The sequence below is a fragment of the Podarcis bocagei genome (genome assembly GCF_964188305.1).
Source record: "Podarcis bocagei genome assembly, chromosome: 2".
In the NCBI taxonomy this organism is placed as follows: domain Eukaryota; kingdom Metazoa; phylum Chordata; class Lepidosauria; order Squamata; family Lacertidae; genus Podarcis; species Podarcis bocagei.
The window spans coordinates 23,823,776-23,840,651 of record NC_138126.1 but is presented as its reverse complement, the minus strand read 5'-3'; the positions used below and the strand labels follow the sequence as shown (position 1 = coordinate 23,840,651).

Below are 16,876 nucleotides of genomic sequence, written 5' to 3'. Positions count from 1 at the left end.
TCAGATACACTGAAACAGAAGTTGCCAGATCCTTCTATATAGTGAGAAGGTGGGGAGGGGTATTACTCAGAAGGGTGGTGGGAATGGGAGATTGGCAGATAGCTGAGATGAGCCTGGACATTATACCCAAGGGTCTTAGAATTAAGAACCCTCTACAATCCACGTATCCCACTGAATATGCAAGAAAACTATGCAACACTTTCTCTAAGAAGCTGCTCAAACATCTGATCAGCGTTCTCATGGAACCACTGGAAAATAGGGACACTTGGAGGGTCTGTAAAGGTACGTTTGTACGCAGCCTATGCCCTTGCAGATAGATTTCCTGGTCCATCAGGCACACGCAAGCTAAGCCATGGAGGGCAGTTAGGCCGAGGCAGAGCTGGGGTAAATGTGAAGCCTAAGGGTGGGAATAAATGGGGTGGTTTACGAAGATACTTGGCGATTGGCAGCTTGGTCAGCATCTTCTTCAGTGACACCTTCCTGCTTCAGTGCTGAGATCTCATGGAAAATAGGGAGCATAGTCTCTCGCACGCGGTCTGCAAATTCTCGGACATCGGCTGCGCTTAGTCCCTCGGTCTTCATGGGCGGTAGGATCTGGATTGTCACTTCCCCTTGGAAGAGAAAACAAAGGAAATGCTGTACCCCCTGCAAACGGAGCCCCTCCCCCAGTCTAACTTAGGCAGCAAGCATGGAATCTGGAAAAATGAGTTTGCTTCATAGTCTCAGGCCATGTCCCAGAACCCATCTCGTTTCTTTCCCACAGCTACCTGATGTGAACTTTTTAATTTTCTCGTTGAAGAACGTCCGGTAGGAGGAAATCACCACAGGAATAACTGGCACCTGCGTGGACATAAGGCACATCAGCCGCCAGTCAGATGGAAATTTACCTTTGCTGTAAATTGAATGTTATAGGCAGCCTCAGCTTCCAAGGGAGTAGTGCTTTTTAATACTCTTACAGACTAAGCACACTTCCAAACAACCTGTTTGTTGACCGTTCGCTTTGATTTGCTCACTGTGAGGTCAGCTGTCATCACATCAAAACAAAGTTTCCACTGCATTTCCCCTATCCTTATCACAAAAGTTGTTGTTTTGGGGATTGGTGCTCCCTGCTTTTCATCTTTGGTGTTTTGTTGAACTTTTTTTTTTGTCTCTTGTTTTATTTTTTTAATGGGCCAGATTCAATGAATGAGTCCCGCTGGCAGAAGCCCACACAAAGGGCACATCTGCTCACAGGAGAGAGGAAAATGCTACAAATTAGATTGTTATAACGAAAAGGGCAGGAAAAACCCCTATGGAAAACCACATAGAAAAATATTGTGCCCTCTGGTGCCATCTGGTGTTGCGTGTTTATAACACATTCAAAGCATTGTTTCTTTACTAATGTCGCTGAGTCCAAAGACCTTGGCTAGTGCAATGGGGCTTTCCCCAGTGCCCCATCCCAAATTGGCATTAGGTGGAGTGTCAGAAGAATAGCACACAGGGGAAAGTGGTGGGGGAGGGGCTGTAGTGCTATGTGTTTTTAAAATACCCCTTTAAGATTATTCCCTGCTTCGGGTATGCATCAATACAGCAGCTCCTGGCAGGATTTGGAGAGTGTAATCTGTCCTGTGATTTGAAATACCTGGCTTACTCAACAAAATACCTTATACTGAACCTGAGGTGAATTTGCCTAATGGCAACAGCTGGCAGCCCTGTTTGGCTGACCTCAATCCAACTGCAGCATATAAACTTTAAAAGTGGGACATGCTCCCAGCTCCTACAAGCCTGGTCTTTTTAGCTTAGGATAGCCACTCAGAGAATAAGTCCACTATTAGTAAATAGGATGCAGGAATAAACAAGAGGATTGGAAGCTGAATGATCTCACCTGGGCTTCCACGGCCAGAAAGAAGGCCTCATTTCTGGAGGAGAGCAGACCAGCGCTGTCATTGTCTCTAGTGCCTTCAGGGAACATGCAGATTCTCAGCTGAAGGGGAAAGATAATACAGTGGTACCTCAGGTTAAGTACTTAATTCGTACCGGACGTCCGTACTTAACCTGAAACTGTTCTTAACCTGAAGCACCACTTTAGCTAATGGGGCTTCCTGCTGCTGCCGCGCCGCCGCAGCACGATTTCTGTTCTCATCCTGAAGCAAAGTTCTTAACCCAAGGTACTATTTCTGGGTTAGCGGAGTCTGTAACCTGAAGCGTATGTAACCTGAAGCGTATGTAACATATACCCTTACAGTGTACTGTACAGTGGTACCTCAGGTTACAGATGCTTCAGGTTACAGACTCCGCTAACCCAGAAATAGTATCTCGGGTTAAGAACTTTGCTTCAGGATGAGAACAGAAATCGCACGGCAGCAGCAGGAGGCCCCGTTAGCTAAAGTGGTGCTTCAGGTTAAGAACAGTTTCAGGTTAAGAACGGACCTCCGGAACAAATTAAGTTCTTAACCTGAGGTACCACTTTACTGAAAGGATGTTCAAACATGAATTTTCTTTCACCTGGAACCAGAATACAGAAAAATCCAGTGGCTGCAATTTAGTCTCTCCCTGACGTGATTTCTTCCAGTTAAGTTTTCATCTGCTCTGATACTGCAGAGGACTCAGTACAGAAAATGAGACTTTTTTTAGCCTAGAAATAATGGCCTATATCCAGCCCTTTTTTCCTTAAATAATGTTTAGGGGGTACTCTAATTTTCCGACTCATATTGAAATACTGCCCCTCAATGAGGCCAAACTTAGATTCACAAAACGTTTAGGGGTATGCGTACCCCTGCGTCCCCCCAGAAAAAAAAGCACTGCCCATGTTATGTACTAAGCTTGGATCCTAGAACAATAGGCAGGTAGGATCCTAGAATGCAACAACCTGATTGGTCTGCAGGAGCAGCCCAATCAGGCCTCAGGAGGGAAGCAAAATCAGCCAATCAGACAGGACTCATTGTGAAAATAATGTATATAAAGCCTGAGGTTTGGGGGAGGGTTTTATTCACTGTTTTACGAGCTGCAATAAAGAGCATGAAATCACTACGCAACTCCGAGTACAGTGGTGCCCCGCAAGACGAATGCCTTGCAAGACGGAAAACTCGCTAGACGAAAGAGTTTTCCGTTTTGGAGGTGCTTCGCAAAACGAATTTCCTATGGGCTTGCTTCGCAAGACAACAATGTCTTGCGAGTTCATGCTGGGTTTTTTTCCTCCCCCCCCCCTTTTCCTAAGCTGCTAAGATGCTTATCAGCTGATCCGATCAGCAGATAAGCCGCTAAAAGCCGCTAATAGCGCTAATCCGCTAATCCGTCAATGGGCTTGCTTCGCAAGACGAAAAAACCGCTAGACGAAGAGAATCACAGAACGGATTCTTTTCGTCTTGCGAGGCACCACTGTATATTTCAACCTATATCAATAATGGCTTGGAAGGGTGTCTGTCTGTCTAGCTGTCTAGCTACTGTATTTCATTTCCTCCAAGACACGCAAAGTGGTGTACAGGGTTGTCCTCCCACCGGTTGCCATTGGAAAGACAGGGCAACAATAAACACTTACGTAATCTGTCACAGGTATTGCTGCGGCCTGCCAGGAGGGGGAATGTGGTTAGCGTGGTGTAAAAGTACCAGTGACTGCATGGGATTGACTCTGTGGGTGCATTCATTGAGCAGTCATCACTGCCTCCTTGCCCCTCTCATGGAATCACAGAACTGAAGAGTTAGAAATGACCCCAAGGCTCATCTAGTCCAACTTCCTGCGATGCAGGAATTGCAGCTAAAGAATCTCCAACAGGTGGCCGTCCAAATTCTGCTTAAAAACCTCCAATGAAGGAGAGTTCACCTCAACGTCGCTGCACCCTCACTCCCCCAAAGAGTCCATTCCACTGTTCCTGTCAGAAAGTGCTTTGTTTAGTCAGAATCTCCTTTCTTTTACAGTGGTACCTCAGGTTAAGAACTTAATTCGTTCTGGAGGTCCGTTCTTAACCTAAAACTGTTCTTAACCTGAGGTACCACTTTAGCACACGGGGCCTTGCGCCGCCGCCACACGATTTCTGTTCTCATCCTGAAGCAAAGTTCTTAACCTGAGGTACAGTCATACCTCAGGTTACAGCCGCTTCAGGTTGTGTTTTTTTGTGTTACAGACTGCCAAAACTTGGAAGTACCAGAACAAGTTACTTCTGGGTTTCAGCGGTCACGCATGCGCAGAAGCTCCGAATTGCAACCCGCGCATGCACAGGCGCAGGTTGCGAACGTGCATCCTGCACGGATCATGTTTGCAACCCGAGCATCCACTGTACTATTTCTGGGTTAGCAGAGTCTGTAACCTGAAGCGCCTGTAACCTGAAGCGTCTGTAACCCGAGGAACCACTGTAATTTGAATCCCGTGGTTTGGCTCCTGCTGTCTGGCGCAGCAGAAAACAACCTTGTTCTGCCTTGACAACCTTCAGATATTTGAAGATGGCTTACATATCACCTCTCGGCCTTCTCTTCTCCAGGCTAAACCTTCCCAACTCCCTCAACCATTCATCTCGAGAGTTAATTTCCCTGACACTCACGTTGTCACGGACCATCGCGTCTGCTGCCTCCGATATGGAATTGGCGGATGTTTCTCTGTTCCGGCGGTCAACGAAAATGAAGCCACTCAGCCAGCAGGCAAGGCCCACAGTAAGAAAGCGTGAGATCTCCTTTTTAACAATGAAGGTGCTTCTCTCCGGCAAGATCTGAAGCATTGCTGGGACAATTGGAAGACAGTCAAAATGAAGTCTGGCTGTGCAGTTCCTCCCACCCTTCCCTACAGCCCCTAGCGAGAAAGGTGATGTAATAATTAGATTTCGGCTGGGTACCAAATCCTTGCTTAGCTGTGAAGCCACCGGGATTATCTTGGGTCAAACACACATCTTCCCTTGGCCTGGCCTACCTCACAGGGTGGTTGTGAAGATAAAAGTAGCCTAGGTTCCTTGGAGGGAGAGGGATGTGCGTGTTGTGTTTTATCTGCCTATTCACACATACACCTGGATGCAAGGAGTATAACCCTCACAATGCATAGCCCCTCTTCACTATGTTTATACAATGCTATTCGTTATGGCCTATGGCCAGGATAAAATAAACTCTCCTACGAAAAAAAGAGCTTGCACGTGATTTTTGTGACATTTTGGTGGGCCCAATAAGGGTATATTGAAGGCAATTCTTAGAGGCCATTCAAATCGGATAATAATTAAAGAGTGGGATGGAGCGAAGGAATATGTGAAAAAATATGGTTCCGGAACTGGAATATTAATAGATAACGTGTAAAACGTGCAGGGGTAAGCAAGGAAATAATAAAGAAATTAACTGAATAATGATTATAACAACACAACAAGACGGAAGAAGCAAAAAATTGAGATCAAACATGAGTGAAGAGGAGTGGGGGGTATGGGGAAATTTGAAATATTTATTTTTTTTTTCATGCATAATTTTTTATTAATTTTCAAAAATCAAAATACATAACAAACTTAATCGAGACTCATATCTGTACACTTATAGAAAGTAAGTTGACTTCCTTCAGTCATTCCACGAATCGTCCAAAATAACATTGTCAATAAGTCCGCATTTCCATATTTGTAAAGCCAAAGTCACTCTCATCCATCCATTTTCTTTTGGCTTTACCCTTTACCTCTTACAAAGCTTCTTGGAAACCTACTAGTGTTATCTGTTCATCAGTTAAGCTTTCCAGATATTTCGTAAGACTTTCCCAATTTTCAACAAACCTCTGATCTTTTGTATATCTAATTTTACATGTCATCCTATCCATCTCCACATATTCCAACAATTTGCTTCTCCATTCTTCCGTTGTTGGAATATTCTCCTGCTTCCAGTTTTTTGCTATTAGGACCCTTGCTGCCGTTATTGCGTACTGGAACAATTTATAATCTTTCTTCTTTATTTCCTTTCCTACCAAGCCTAGCAGGAACGCCTCTGGTCTTTTGTTAAAGGTGTATCTTAACATTTTTTTCATTTCCTCATATATACTCTCCCAAAACCCTGTAACCTTTGGGCATTCCCACCACATATGGTAGAAGGTGCCTTCCCTTACTTTACATTTCCAGCATTTATTGCAGGATCCATACATTTTGGCTAACTTAACCGGAGTCAGGTACCAGCGATAAAACATTTTCATTAGATTCTCCTTAAGTGACACACAGGCCGTAAATTTTAAGTGTTGTTTCCAGAGTTTTTCCCATTCTTCATAATAGATATTACGGCCAAGATCTCTAGCCCAGTGAGTCATTACCACCTTGACCTCTTCGTCAGCTAGGTTCCAGTCCAGTAAGTACTTATACAGTTTGGATAGTATTTTTATGTTGCTCCCCAGGATCTCAGTTTGGAATCTAGAGTTTTTGTCGGCATAACCTTTGTCTTTTACATCTTTCCTAAACATATCATTTATTTGATGGTAGTGTAGCCAATCATATACTTGAGATTTAACTTGATTGTACGGCCTCATTTTCCATTTTCCTTCCTCTTTCATAAGCAATTGTTCGTAGGTTGCCCATTTAGTTCCCATATTAGTCTTTTTGATGGCCATTACCTCTAACGGCGATAACCATTGGGGTGTTCTGGGTTCTAACATCTCCTTATATCTCTCCCAAACCTCCAACAAAGGGCCCCTGAATATATGGTTCCCAAATCCTTTGTGGCCCTTCTTCCGCCCATGCCACAGGTAAGCATGCCACCCATAGCGGTTATCGTGACCCTCTAAGTCTAGCACTTCCCCGTCTTCTAGCTTTATCCATGTCTTTATCCAGCATAAGCTAGATGCCTCGTAATATATCTTCAAGTCAGGAAGGGCGAAGCCACCTCTTTCTTTCGCATCCGTCAAAATTTTAAACTTTACTCTCGGCTTCTTCCCCTGCCAAATAAATCTGGAGATGTCTTTGTGCCAGGCTTTAAATATCTTAGTACCCTTAATAATTGGGATGTTTTGGAAGAGGAATAAAACTCTTGGGAATACCGACATTTTGATTGTGGCTATTCTACCCCAAAATGACAGTCTTAACCGACCCCACGTTTCTATGTCCTTCTTGACTCCTTTCCATACCGTTTCGTAATTGTTTTTAAAGAGATCTATATTTTTTGGAGTTACCCATATCCCTAGGTATTTCACCTTCTTAGTTACCTCTATTCCTGTTACTCTTTGTAGTTCCTCAGTTTCGGCTGCCTGCATATTTTTAGCAATTATTTTTGTTTTCCTTTTATTTAATTTAAAGCCTGCCACCTCCCCGAATTGGTCAAATTCTCTGAGTACCTTTTTTGTTGAGTCTAATGGATCTTCCAATGTTACGACCAGGTCGTCTGCAAAAGCTTTAGTTTTGTGCTCATGCTTGCCGACCCTAATACCTTTAATTTCTTTATTATCCCTGATAGTTTTTAGTAGCACCTCTAGTATCGTTATGAATAGCAGTGGGGACAATGGGCATCCCTGTCTTGTTCCCTTAGTTACTGTTATTTCTTCCGTCTCTACGTTGTTTATTATTAATCTTGCTTTTTGTTCCGTATATATTGCTTTTATGCCGTTAGAGAATTCAGTACCCACTTCCATGTATTCCAATTGTTTCAATAAGAATTCCCAGTTCACGTTATCAAACGCTTTTTCAGCGTCCACAAATAACAGTATACCTTGTTTATCGCATCTTTCTGTTAAGTATTCTATGATGTTTATAATATTCCTTAAGTTGTCCTTCATTTGCCTGCCCGGCAGGAAGCCGGCTTGGTCTCTATGAATGCTATTTAGCAAAATATCTTTAAATCTTCTTGCCAGGACTCCCGCAAAAATCTTGTAGTCTACGTTTAGTAAGGAAATCGGCCTGTAGTTTTTAATTTGATCTAATTCTGAATCTTGCTTTGGAATTAGTGTGATCAGTGCCTCCTTCCACGTATCCGGTATTTCTCTTTCCCTCAAAATATTATTCATTACTTCTTGTAGGGGATATAGCAAAGTCGATTCCATCTCTTTGTAGTATCTACTAGTAAACCCATCTGGGCCCGGGGCCTTCCCATTTTTTAAGTCTGTTATTATTGCTTTTATTTCTTCCACCTCAATCGGGGCATTTAGTTTCTCTTTATCTGCCGCGGGGATCTTTTTTATATTCTTGGCTATTAAGTATCTCTCTATTTCTCTCGTCTTATTCTTTTCTGTATTCCTAAAAAGTTCTCCATAGAAATCCAAAAAGGCTTTCCTTATTTCTTTAGGTTTGATTATCTCTTCTCCTTCTATCACTATCCTATTTATCGTATTCTGTTCCTTCCTTTTTTTCAATTGCCAAGCTAATATCTTCCCCGTTTTGTTGGCATGTTCGAAATTCCTCTGTCTCAATCTTTTAATTTTCCATTCTATCTCTCTATTTATCAACATCGTATATTGGGATTGTAAGACTTTTATATTCTCTTTAATTTTTTTATTTTTGGGATTTTTGATTAAGTTTTGCTCGTTCTCTGCTAGTTGTTGTATGATTTCTTTTTTCCCTTTTTCTCTTTTTTTGTTCTTAATTGCACTCTGCTGGATAAAAAAGCCCCGCATCACCGCCTTTCCTGCATCCCATACCACCTTAGACTTTATGTTGTTGCCCCTATTATCTTCGAAGTATTCTTTTAATCTATTTTGAGCCTTTTCTACTACTTCTTGGTCATCTAGCAGATAGTCCTTCAATTTCCATCTAAATGATCTACTTTCCTGCTCTTTCAATTCCATTTTTATTGGATTATGGTCTGAGATGGTTCTAACCTGGATCTCCACCCGTAGAGATCTTGGGACTAACTCTTTCGAAACCCATATCTGGTCTAATCTTGAAGATGAATCGTTAGGTTCTGAATGGAAGGTGTATTGCTTTTCTAAAGGATATTTAAATCTCCAAATATCTACCAAATTACAATTCTGGACCAAAGAGAAAAAGGTTCTGGGTAGCTTCCCTTCTTTTCCTTTTGTATCCCTCAATCTATCCAATTCTAACGACACCACGCCATTCATATCACCTAGTAGTATAATTTTTTGGTCTGCGTAGTCAAATAGCTTTTCTTCCAACCTTCCGTAAAATTCTGACTTATTTGTATTAGGCGCATATATTCCAACTATTATAATCTTTTCTCCCTGCCAGTTTATTTGTACTGCTAATATCCTTCCTTCTTCGTCTTTGAAAAGAAGTTTCGCTTCGATTTGTTTCTTTATATAGATAGCCAATCCTCTCTTTTTACTCTGATCTGAGGATATGAACTCATTCCCCAATCTTGGATTAGTCAGGGTTCTTTTGTGTTTCCTCGCTATGTGTGTCTCTTGGAGACATATAATGTCTAATCCTTCCTTCTTCAAAATATGTTCAATTCGATTCCTTTTCCCTTTATCGTTCATCCCATTAACATTCCAACTAAATATCTTTAACACCATTGCGATTTAATTAAGGGAGAGTAAAAAAAAGAGAAAAGAAGAAAGGAAATGACTATTAATTCTTTTTAGGCTTCCTCTTCAGACCCTCCTCCCTCCCCCCCTCCCCCCCCGAACCCCCCGCCTCCCCCCCCAAATCCCCCCCCGGTCCCACTCCCCCCTCCCCCACCTCTCTTTGCGGTTTCAACTCTTTGTATTTCCTTAGGAATTTATCTGTTTCTCCCGGATTTGTCAGTTTTTGCCTTTTACTCCTGTATGTGAAGGAGACGCCTTCCGGAAACTCCCACTTGTACTCGATATTATTTCTTTTAAGTATCTGTACTAATTCTTTGTAGGAGTCTCTACGTTTTAGAAGCCTGACCGGAATATCTTTGAAAATTATTATATTATTTCCTCCAATATTTAGTCTTTTCTCTCTGCTCTTGTGTAGAATCTTATTTTTTATTTCCTTGTCTTTAAATATAATTAAACAGTCTCCTATGTATTTTTTGTTCTTTGGAAGTTTAGCTTTAAATCTGAAGGCTGATTGTATTGCCTTATCCACTTCTTCTATTGGTAATTCCAACCAGAGGGCTAGTTCTGCTATTATTTTCTCCTGTATATTTTCCCCTTGTGCTTCAGGTATGCCTCTCATCCTAAGATTAGCCTCCCTCTGTCTTAGTTCGTTCATAGCAATCCAATCTTTTAAATCCTCTTGACTTTTATTTAAACCCAGTATCTCGGCTTTGATTCTTTCTTCCTCACGTCTTACTTCCTTCAATTCTACTTTTTTTTTTTCAGACCTTCCTCCACTGTCTGCGTCCTCCTAAATACCTCTTTCATTTGACTTTTCAGTTCACTGACTGTTTCATCTAACTTCTTATCCACTTCCCCAATTCTATGTTCTACTTGTTCTTGTTTGCGCTCAACACTTTTTTCACTCTCTTTTATCTCCGCGAACATTTTCAATATTTCTGCTCTAAAGTCCCCTTCTTGCTTTGATCCCTTCCTATCCACTGGCGTTCCCCCTTCAGGTCTTTTCCCAATGTTTGACATTCTTAAATTCGAAAGGTAGTCTAAACTTAAAAAGAGAGAAAACAATATACTTGCAGCACTCCTAAAACAATTGCCCGTCTGCTCAGTTAGTCAGTTAATCCTAGCTCCCAGTTTGACAGTCTTTAGGTTACACAGAAATCAGTTCAGTTAACAGTCCCTTATCAGTCTTTTAGTTACTAGAAGGTCGTCTTTTTACCTTCCGCCGTGCTGCAACCTTATAGTCCTACAGCCTCAGGGTACAAGAGAGTTCAGTATACTGGCGCTCAGGAAGTTCAAGGAATTGGGGATCTTATATTTGCGATAAGGTGAGATGTATTGATGTATATTTTCTCCGGTCTCCACCGTGAGTTCTTGAAAATTTTTGTCGGGGGGATCGATTTTGCAATTAGCAGATTAAAGTTAACAGATTAAAAAAAAGGAAAAAAGAAAATTCCCTCGCAAAAGACCCCTGTACCTTTTGTCTGCGAGAAACCATGGAGAGGGGAGATAGTTTGGGGGGAGGGGAAGGGGGCCGGGTAAGGAGGAGGGAAAAACCGGAGCCAAGGGGAGGGAGGGCGGGCGAGGGATCGTAAGGGCAGAAAAAACAGATGGAACAATTGGCGTTCAAATGAAAAGTTCTAATCACAATAAACGCTCTGACCACTAGATGGCTCTCTCTGCTGCTGCCGGACCCCCAAGGTAGAACACGTCGCACCGGCAAATCAGGTAGTCCGGCAGTCCGATGCAGGGAGCTTTCGTTCAATCGTCTCCAGTTATCAAGTAGACGGATAGGAACACATCCACAAAGTTCTTAAGATCAGGTATATCCATAGAACAGATACATCCGTATTGTCAGATTGTAAGTTGTTATTATATATATTCTGTGTATTCTGGTCGTACAAATGGCGCCGCTGGCGTTTCACTTCCGCTTTTCCGCTTTTCCGCAAGGCGTCTTGCGGTAAAGATGGCGTTTCGGCGTCCCTCCGTTTCAATAAGTGGTTATTGAAATGATAACTGTCTCCTCTGTTCCCTGTTCAAACACCTCCTTTTAGGGAGGGTCGGCTGTTTATATTTAAAAGTCCTTCAGGGAAACAAAATGAACACTGGTAGCAGCTCCATATATTTGTCTCTGCTCTGCTGTTTCTTTGCGGCTCTGCCGATCCCTGGTAGTGGCTGAACCTCTAAAGCTTCGCTTTTTCTCTCCCCGGGTTTTATATTCTAGCTTCTTTCCCTTCTTTTAAAATTTTAAATCAATACTTTAAACTCATTCCCGGGAAATTTGAAATATTTATAATAAAAAAGTTTTAATATAAAATTTGTAACTGTGATGTATTTGTATACAGCAAAGAGAAATTTAGAGTAATTAGGTATATTTGATTTAGTTAATCATGTAACAGGTTTATGTTAGGAAATAAATATGGATGCTGAATTTGATGTTTGTAATTTTTATTTTTTTCATTTTTGGTTTTGGATTTTTTTTTTAAGCGTATATTATGCCAGTAGTCCATGCCCTCCTACCAGTGGTGATCTGAAGATATTTTCTCTATCAGCAAATGTCTGCAGGGCATATACTCTCTGTGGCCCACTGCAATTTGGGTGTGTGAAGCTGTAGGTGGGTCACTCCAGCCCTTCCAACTGGAGGGGAGAAAGAGATCAAGGTTTAAGCATGCAGCCAACATACCCAGGATGTCCACATTGCATTGCTGATTGGCAACCACAACATACGGCACTTTCAGGTTCAAGTTCTGAGCGCCCTGCACCTTGAATTTGATGCCGAGGAAGTATTTCGCAGGCAGCAAGGCAAAGCGGAGGACTCTAAAACAAGGGAGCAAAACCAGAGGCGTTTCAGGAAGGTCAAAGGCGTTGAAGGACAAGAGTGAGAACTTTACAAGCAAGACAGTTGCCTGCTACAGCCTGTTCGGATGAAAGCTAGTACAGGCATACCTTGGTTTTCGAACAGCTTAGTTCTCAAATGTTTTACCTCGGAAGTCAAATGCCTTGCGACTCAAACGTTTTGGCTTCCGAACGCCGCAAAGCCGGAAGTGACTGTTCTGGTTTGCAAACTATTTTTGGAAGTCGAACGTCCTGCGGGGCTTCCGCGGCTTCCGATTGGCTGCAGGAGCTTCCTGCAGCCAATTAGAAGCCACGCTTTGGTTTCTGAACGTTTTGGAAGTTGAACAGACTTCCGGAATGGATTCCGTTCGACTTCCAAGGTACAACTGTATGGTGTAGTGCATGGGTAGGCAAACTAAGGCCTGGGGGGCAGATCCGGCTCAATCGCCTTCTAAATCCAATCCGCGGATAGTCCAGGAATCAGTGTCAAGGCCGAGCTTCTAGCAAGAGTGAAATCCCTTCTTGCATTTCTGTATGCAAGGAAATAGAGATCTGTTGTTGGAGTGGCTACGTATTTCCCATTTTCTATGATTTTATAATCGGGGACCCTCATCTCTGGGTTATTTGTGGGGTATAGGAATTTGTTCTTTTTTTTGTCTTCAAAATATAGTCTGGCCCCCCACAAGGTCTGTCTGAGGGACAGTGGACCGGCCCCCTGCTGAAAAAGTTTGCTGACCTCTGGACTGCTGCATCACAACTGGGGAGACCCAGGTTCAAATCCCTACTTGGCCATGATGCTCATTTTGGCTACTTCACAGGGATGTCATGAAGACAACAAGAGGAGCATCTTGTAGACTGCCCTAAGCTCGGGGAGGGGGGGCAATAGAAAAAATGAAATAATCCAAGTGAGATGCGCATAGCAGGCACAGGGCCCTTAGATCTGGATTGCAGGAAAGCCAAATGGTTAAAGCTCCCAATCAGACCTGAATAAGTCACAGCTGAAGGAATGTCATCTCCTCCAGCCTTTGATGAATATCTTAAGTGTCAACAAACACTTTCTCAACCATGAAGCTCTCTTCCTTTCACAATCATGGGCAACCCGGTCAACAAAAGACTGCTTAGCAAGAAGGCACAACTCATTTCTGGTGTTAAGCCAGCCTTCCCCAACCTGCTGCTCTCCAAAGGTTTTGGACTACAATCCCCACCACCCCCAGCCACCATGTCCAATGGACCCTCCCTCCCTCAACAGATCCACAGCTAGTTCCTGTGTGCGAGGGAACGTGAGGGTGGTTTGGCCTCTACCATGTTTCTGCAAGGGGTTTCCTTGCTGTGGACAACCCTACTCCATACTGAGGGTGGGCGAGCCTCTCAATTTCGGTTTCCCTCATTTTGCCTGTCTGAAGTTTTGTTCTCCACCTTTCTAGTTCCTCCACCTTTCCAGTTTTTTTAAAAGTCCTCATGAAAATTCACGAGGGTTTTAGAGTGAATTCCTCCTACTGCACACATAAAGGTAAAGGGACCCCTGACCATTAGGTCCAGTCGTGGCCAACTCTGGGGTTGGGTGCTCATCTCGCTTTATTGGTCAAGGGAGCCAGCGTACAGCTTCTGGGTCATGTGGCCAGCATGACTAAGCCGCTTCTGGCGAACCAGAGCAGCGCACGGAAACGTCGTTTACCTTCCCGCTGGAGTGGACCTATTTATCTACTTGCACTTCGACGTGCTTTCGAACTGCTAGGTTGGCAGGAGCAGGGACCGAGCAACGGGAGCTCACCCAGTAGCAGGGATTCGAACCGCCAACCTTCTGATCGGCAAGTCCTAGGCTCTGTGGTTTAACCCACAGCACCACCCGCGTCCCCCACTGCGCACATATTTGTATGCAATTTCCGCCGGCATAATGCTTTTTGCTAATAGATACATTTCTATATGCGCACTTTGCTGCAATGTATGCATTTCCACACACCTTACTTGTCTGTAGAACTGCATTGCAAAATCTTGGGGATCCAAAGGGTGTATAATTATAATCTGTCTTTTTTCTTTTTATTCTGTTTTGTTATTAGTATGAAAAGTGGGGAATTCGTGGAAGGGAATTTGGGTCGACTTTAGAAAAAGGATTTAAGATTTAAGAATGAGCACTGATGTATAAATTTTGATGTTCTAAAACTGGTTTTTTAAATTGAACTAAATATAAAAAGGTTAAAAATTGGGGATAAGAACTTGTTGAATTAACAATTTGAATTGGAATATAAGAAGGGGAGGTGTGGGGAAGTCAGGGAAATATGTTATAGAAAAATAAGGATTGTAAACTGTATATGTTTTCTTTTTCTTTTTTGTTTTTTCTTTTTGGTTTTTTAATGTATTAAAATGGAAAATTCTTAATAAATATCTATTAAAAAAAAAGAAAATATAATTCATCCGTTAAAAAAATGCCAAAACAAAAAACAAACAAACTGCATTGCGAAATCCATAAAAAGTAAATATCGAAGGATGGAAGTGTTTCAGTTCACATATTGTTTCGGAAAGTGCAAATTTCGTAGGTTTGCCTTTAAAAGTGAACTGGATCGTGTCTCTGGAGTGGGATGGGGGCCTAATTTCACAAAATGTGATAAGGCATTCCTGCTGGATTTGGTCCCACCCTCACCCTCTCATACTGCTGAGCGTGGCTCTGAGCACCTGCCCTTAAGTCCCTGAAGGGCATCACTGCGTAAAAGCTCATTAGTTATTGGGCAGCTATGAAGGAGTCACATCGCACTCCTATGTGAGCACAGAGTCCCGAAAAACAAGATACAAAGCCACAGGGCAGTAATAGTTCACTCACCTCACATTTGCCACACTTCGTCCCCGGAGAGCTATAACAGGAAGTGCAAGGGAGGTCATATTGAACATCCAAATATTTAGGAAGCAAACCCTGAAATAATATCTGAAGGTATTGCTGTAATGATAGAGGAGCAGCCCTGCAAAGATGAACAGGAAGAAATTGGCCAGGCCAAGAGACTGGGCCATGTTGTCTTCTGCAGACGCTCCTAAGTCTGCGCACAGTTTGCCTCTGACATTTAAGGTTTCGGGATGGCTGGGCGTGGAAAGCACAGCAGAGAGAAACATGCTCAAACACGTACACTCCAGCAAGAGAGAACTCCCACTGTTTCTTAATCACCATTCTTGGACTGCATGCAGGAATCATGAATACATGGGCAGTGATGGCATGTACCTTTTGTGATAGAGAAGGAAGATTCCTCGGTCCACGCAAGACAACAGCAGAGGGCAGATAAAAGGTTGCCATAAAAAGTGTCTTAAAAGTGTCCACAGAAGGCTGCCATCTACTGTAGGTTTGCCCACTGTCTAGAAAAAAATTACTATAGTGATGGCCACCAACTTGACTTGATCCAGCAGGCTGCTCTTTTGTCTTTAACTAGCCTGGCCTAGTGCTTTTGACACCAGATTGATCTAGTTATCAGAAAGTCAAGCAGTTTGTCTTTATGGCAGGAAGGTAAGCAATATAATTAGCTGGTGTCCTGACAACAAGCTTGCACAAATCTTTGGTGTGGCCACATCTGCCATTAGGAAGATCATGAAATAGAAAAAGAGTCTGGTGAATTCTTTCTTCAGTCCATCCTTGCTATCACTTGGGGCAAAGATCACATTGAGAGTGTGCCCTGCTGGTGTGCTGCAGCAATGACCACCTGAGAGACCCATAGTTGTCATGGAGGCTATGAAGTCTTGAGCTGGCCTCTGTGTGGATACTGAAGTCACCCAGGATTACCATTTAGTGCCCCCCCCCCCAATATCCCAGGGACTACCTGATCAGGAATGCTGCTGGGAAACAGGGTGGTTGGTAGACCAGCAGCAGCCATGGTCTATTCTCTGGTCCAGCACTAGGTTCAGACCCTCTAAACCAGGGTTTCCCAAACTTGGGTCTCCAGCTGATTTTGGACTACAGTTCCCACCATCCCTGGCCACTGGTCCTATTAGCTAGGGATGATGGGAGTTGTAGTCCAAAAATAGCTGAAGACTCAATTTTGGTAAACCCTGCTCTATACCCATCTCATGGTTAAGAGGCTTCCTGGTCAAGGAGATGATGTTTCTATACACAATAGCAGCACCCCTGCCTCAACCCCCTAGTCTAGCATGGTGCAGTATGGAAAAAGCAAATGGGCACAGCTGGGTAAAAGCAGGTCCACCCAGCTCACTCACTTAAGTCTTAGCCAGATCAGCCTGCTTATCCACAAAGAAATCATGAATGAGCATGGTATTATTACAGACTGATCTGACATTCGGCACCACCAGACCAGAGGGCTCTGCAGATATGCCACCAATAACTTTCAGTAGATTGAGAATGCTGGAACAAGGAACAGAGTCCAAACACCTCGTGTAGAACCAAATGGCAAAAAGGTTTGAGGGTCTGTGAACGCCACCTTGGTAGTCAAGATCACCCTGAGACTAATTGTTTGGTTTTTTGTTGTTGTTTTTTTTTTTGCTGCAATAATGAGCTCACCACCTATGTTTACGCTCTTGCTTTGGTAAAAAGGTAAAGGACCCCTGGACAGTCATAGGTGACTATGGGGTTGCGGCACTCTTGCTTTCAGGCTGAGGGAGCTGGTGTTTGCCCACAGCTTTCCGGGTCATGTGGCCAGCAGGACTAAACTGCTTCTGGCACAACAG

At 43.1% G+C, this 16,876-nt stretch overlaps 1 protein-coding gene across 1 annotated transcript; it reads right to left on the bottom strand.

Moving 5' to 3' along the window:
* Nucleotides 1–252: 252 nt before the first annotated feature.
* LOC308581027 (1-acyl-sn-glycerol-3-phosphate acyltransferase alpha-like) lies at nucleotides 253–15,466 on the bottom strand. The gene is made up of 6 exons (XM_081183463.1): nucleotides 15,036–15,466; nucleotides 12,069–12,202; nucleotides 4,515–4,690; nucleotides 1,865–1,963; nucleotides 768–840; nucleotides 253–611 (listed from the first exon to the last, which is right to left on the bottom strand). The coding sequence occupies exons 1-6, from the start codon at nucleotides 15,317–15,319 to the stop codon at nucleotides 424–426; spliced, it is 954 nt and encodes a 317-aa protein (XP_081039589.1). The 5' UTR covers nucleotides 15,320–15,466; the 3' UTR covers nucleotides 253–423.
* Nucleotides 15,467–16,876: the final 1,410 nt, after the last annotated feature.

Bases quoted from the DNA above. Each gene is read 5' to 3' on its own strand.
- LOC308581027 (XM_081183463.1), bottom strand. From the start codon at position 15,319: ATGTTTCTCTCTGCTGTGCTTTCCACGCCCAGCCATCCCGAAACCTTA. The intron at 4,691-12,068 runs GTATGTTGGCTG...CAATTGTCCCAG, and splicing joins ATGCAATGTGGACATCCTGG to CAATGCTTCAGATCTTGCCG. The intron at 841-1,864 runs GTGAGATCATTC...ATGTCCACGCAG, and splicing joins TTCTGGCCGTGGAAGCCCAG to GTGCCAGTTATTCCTGTGGT.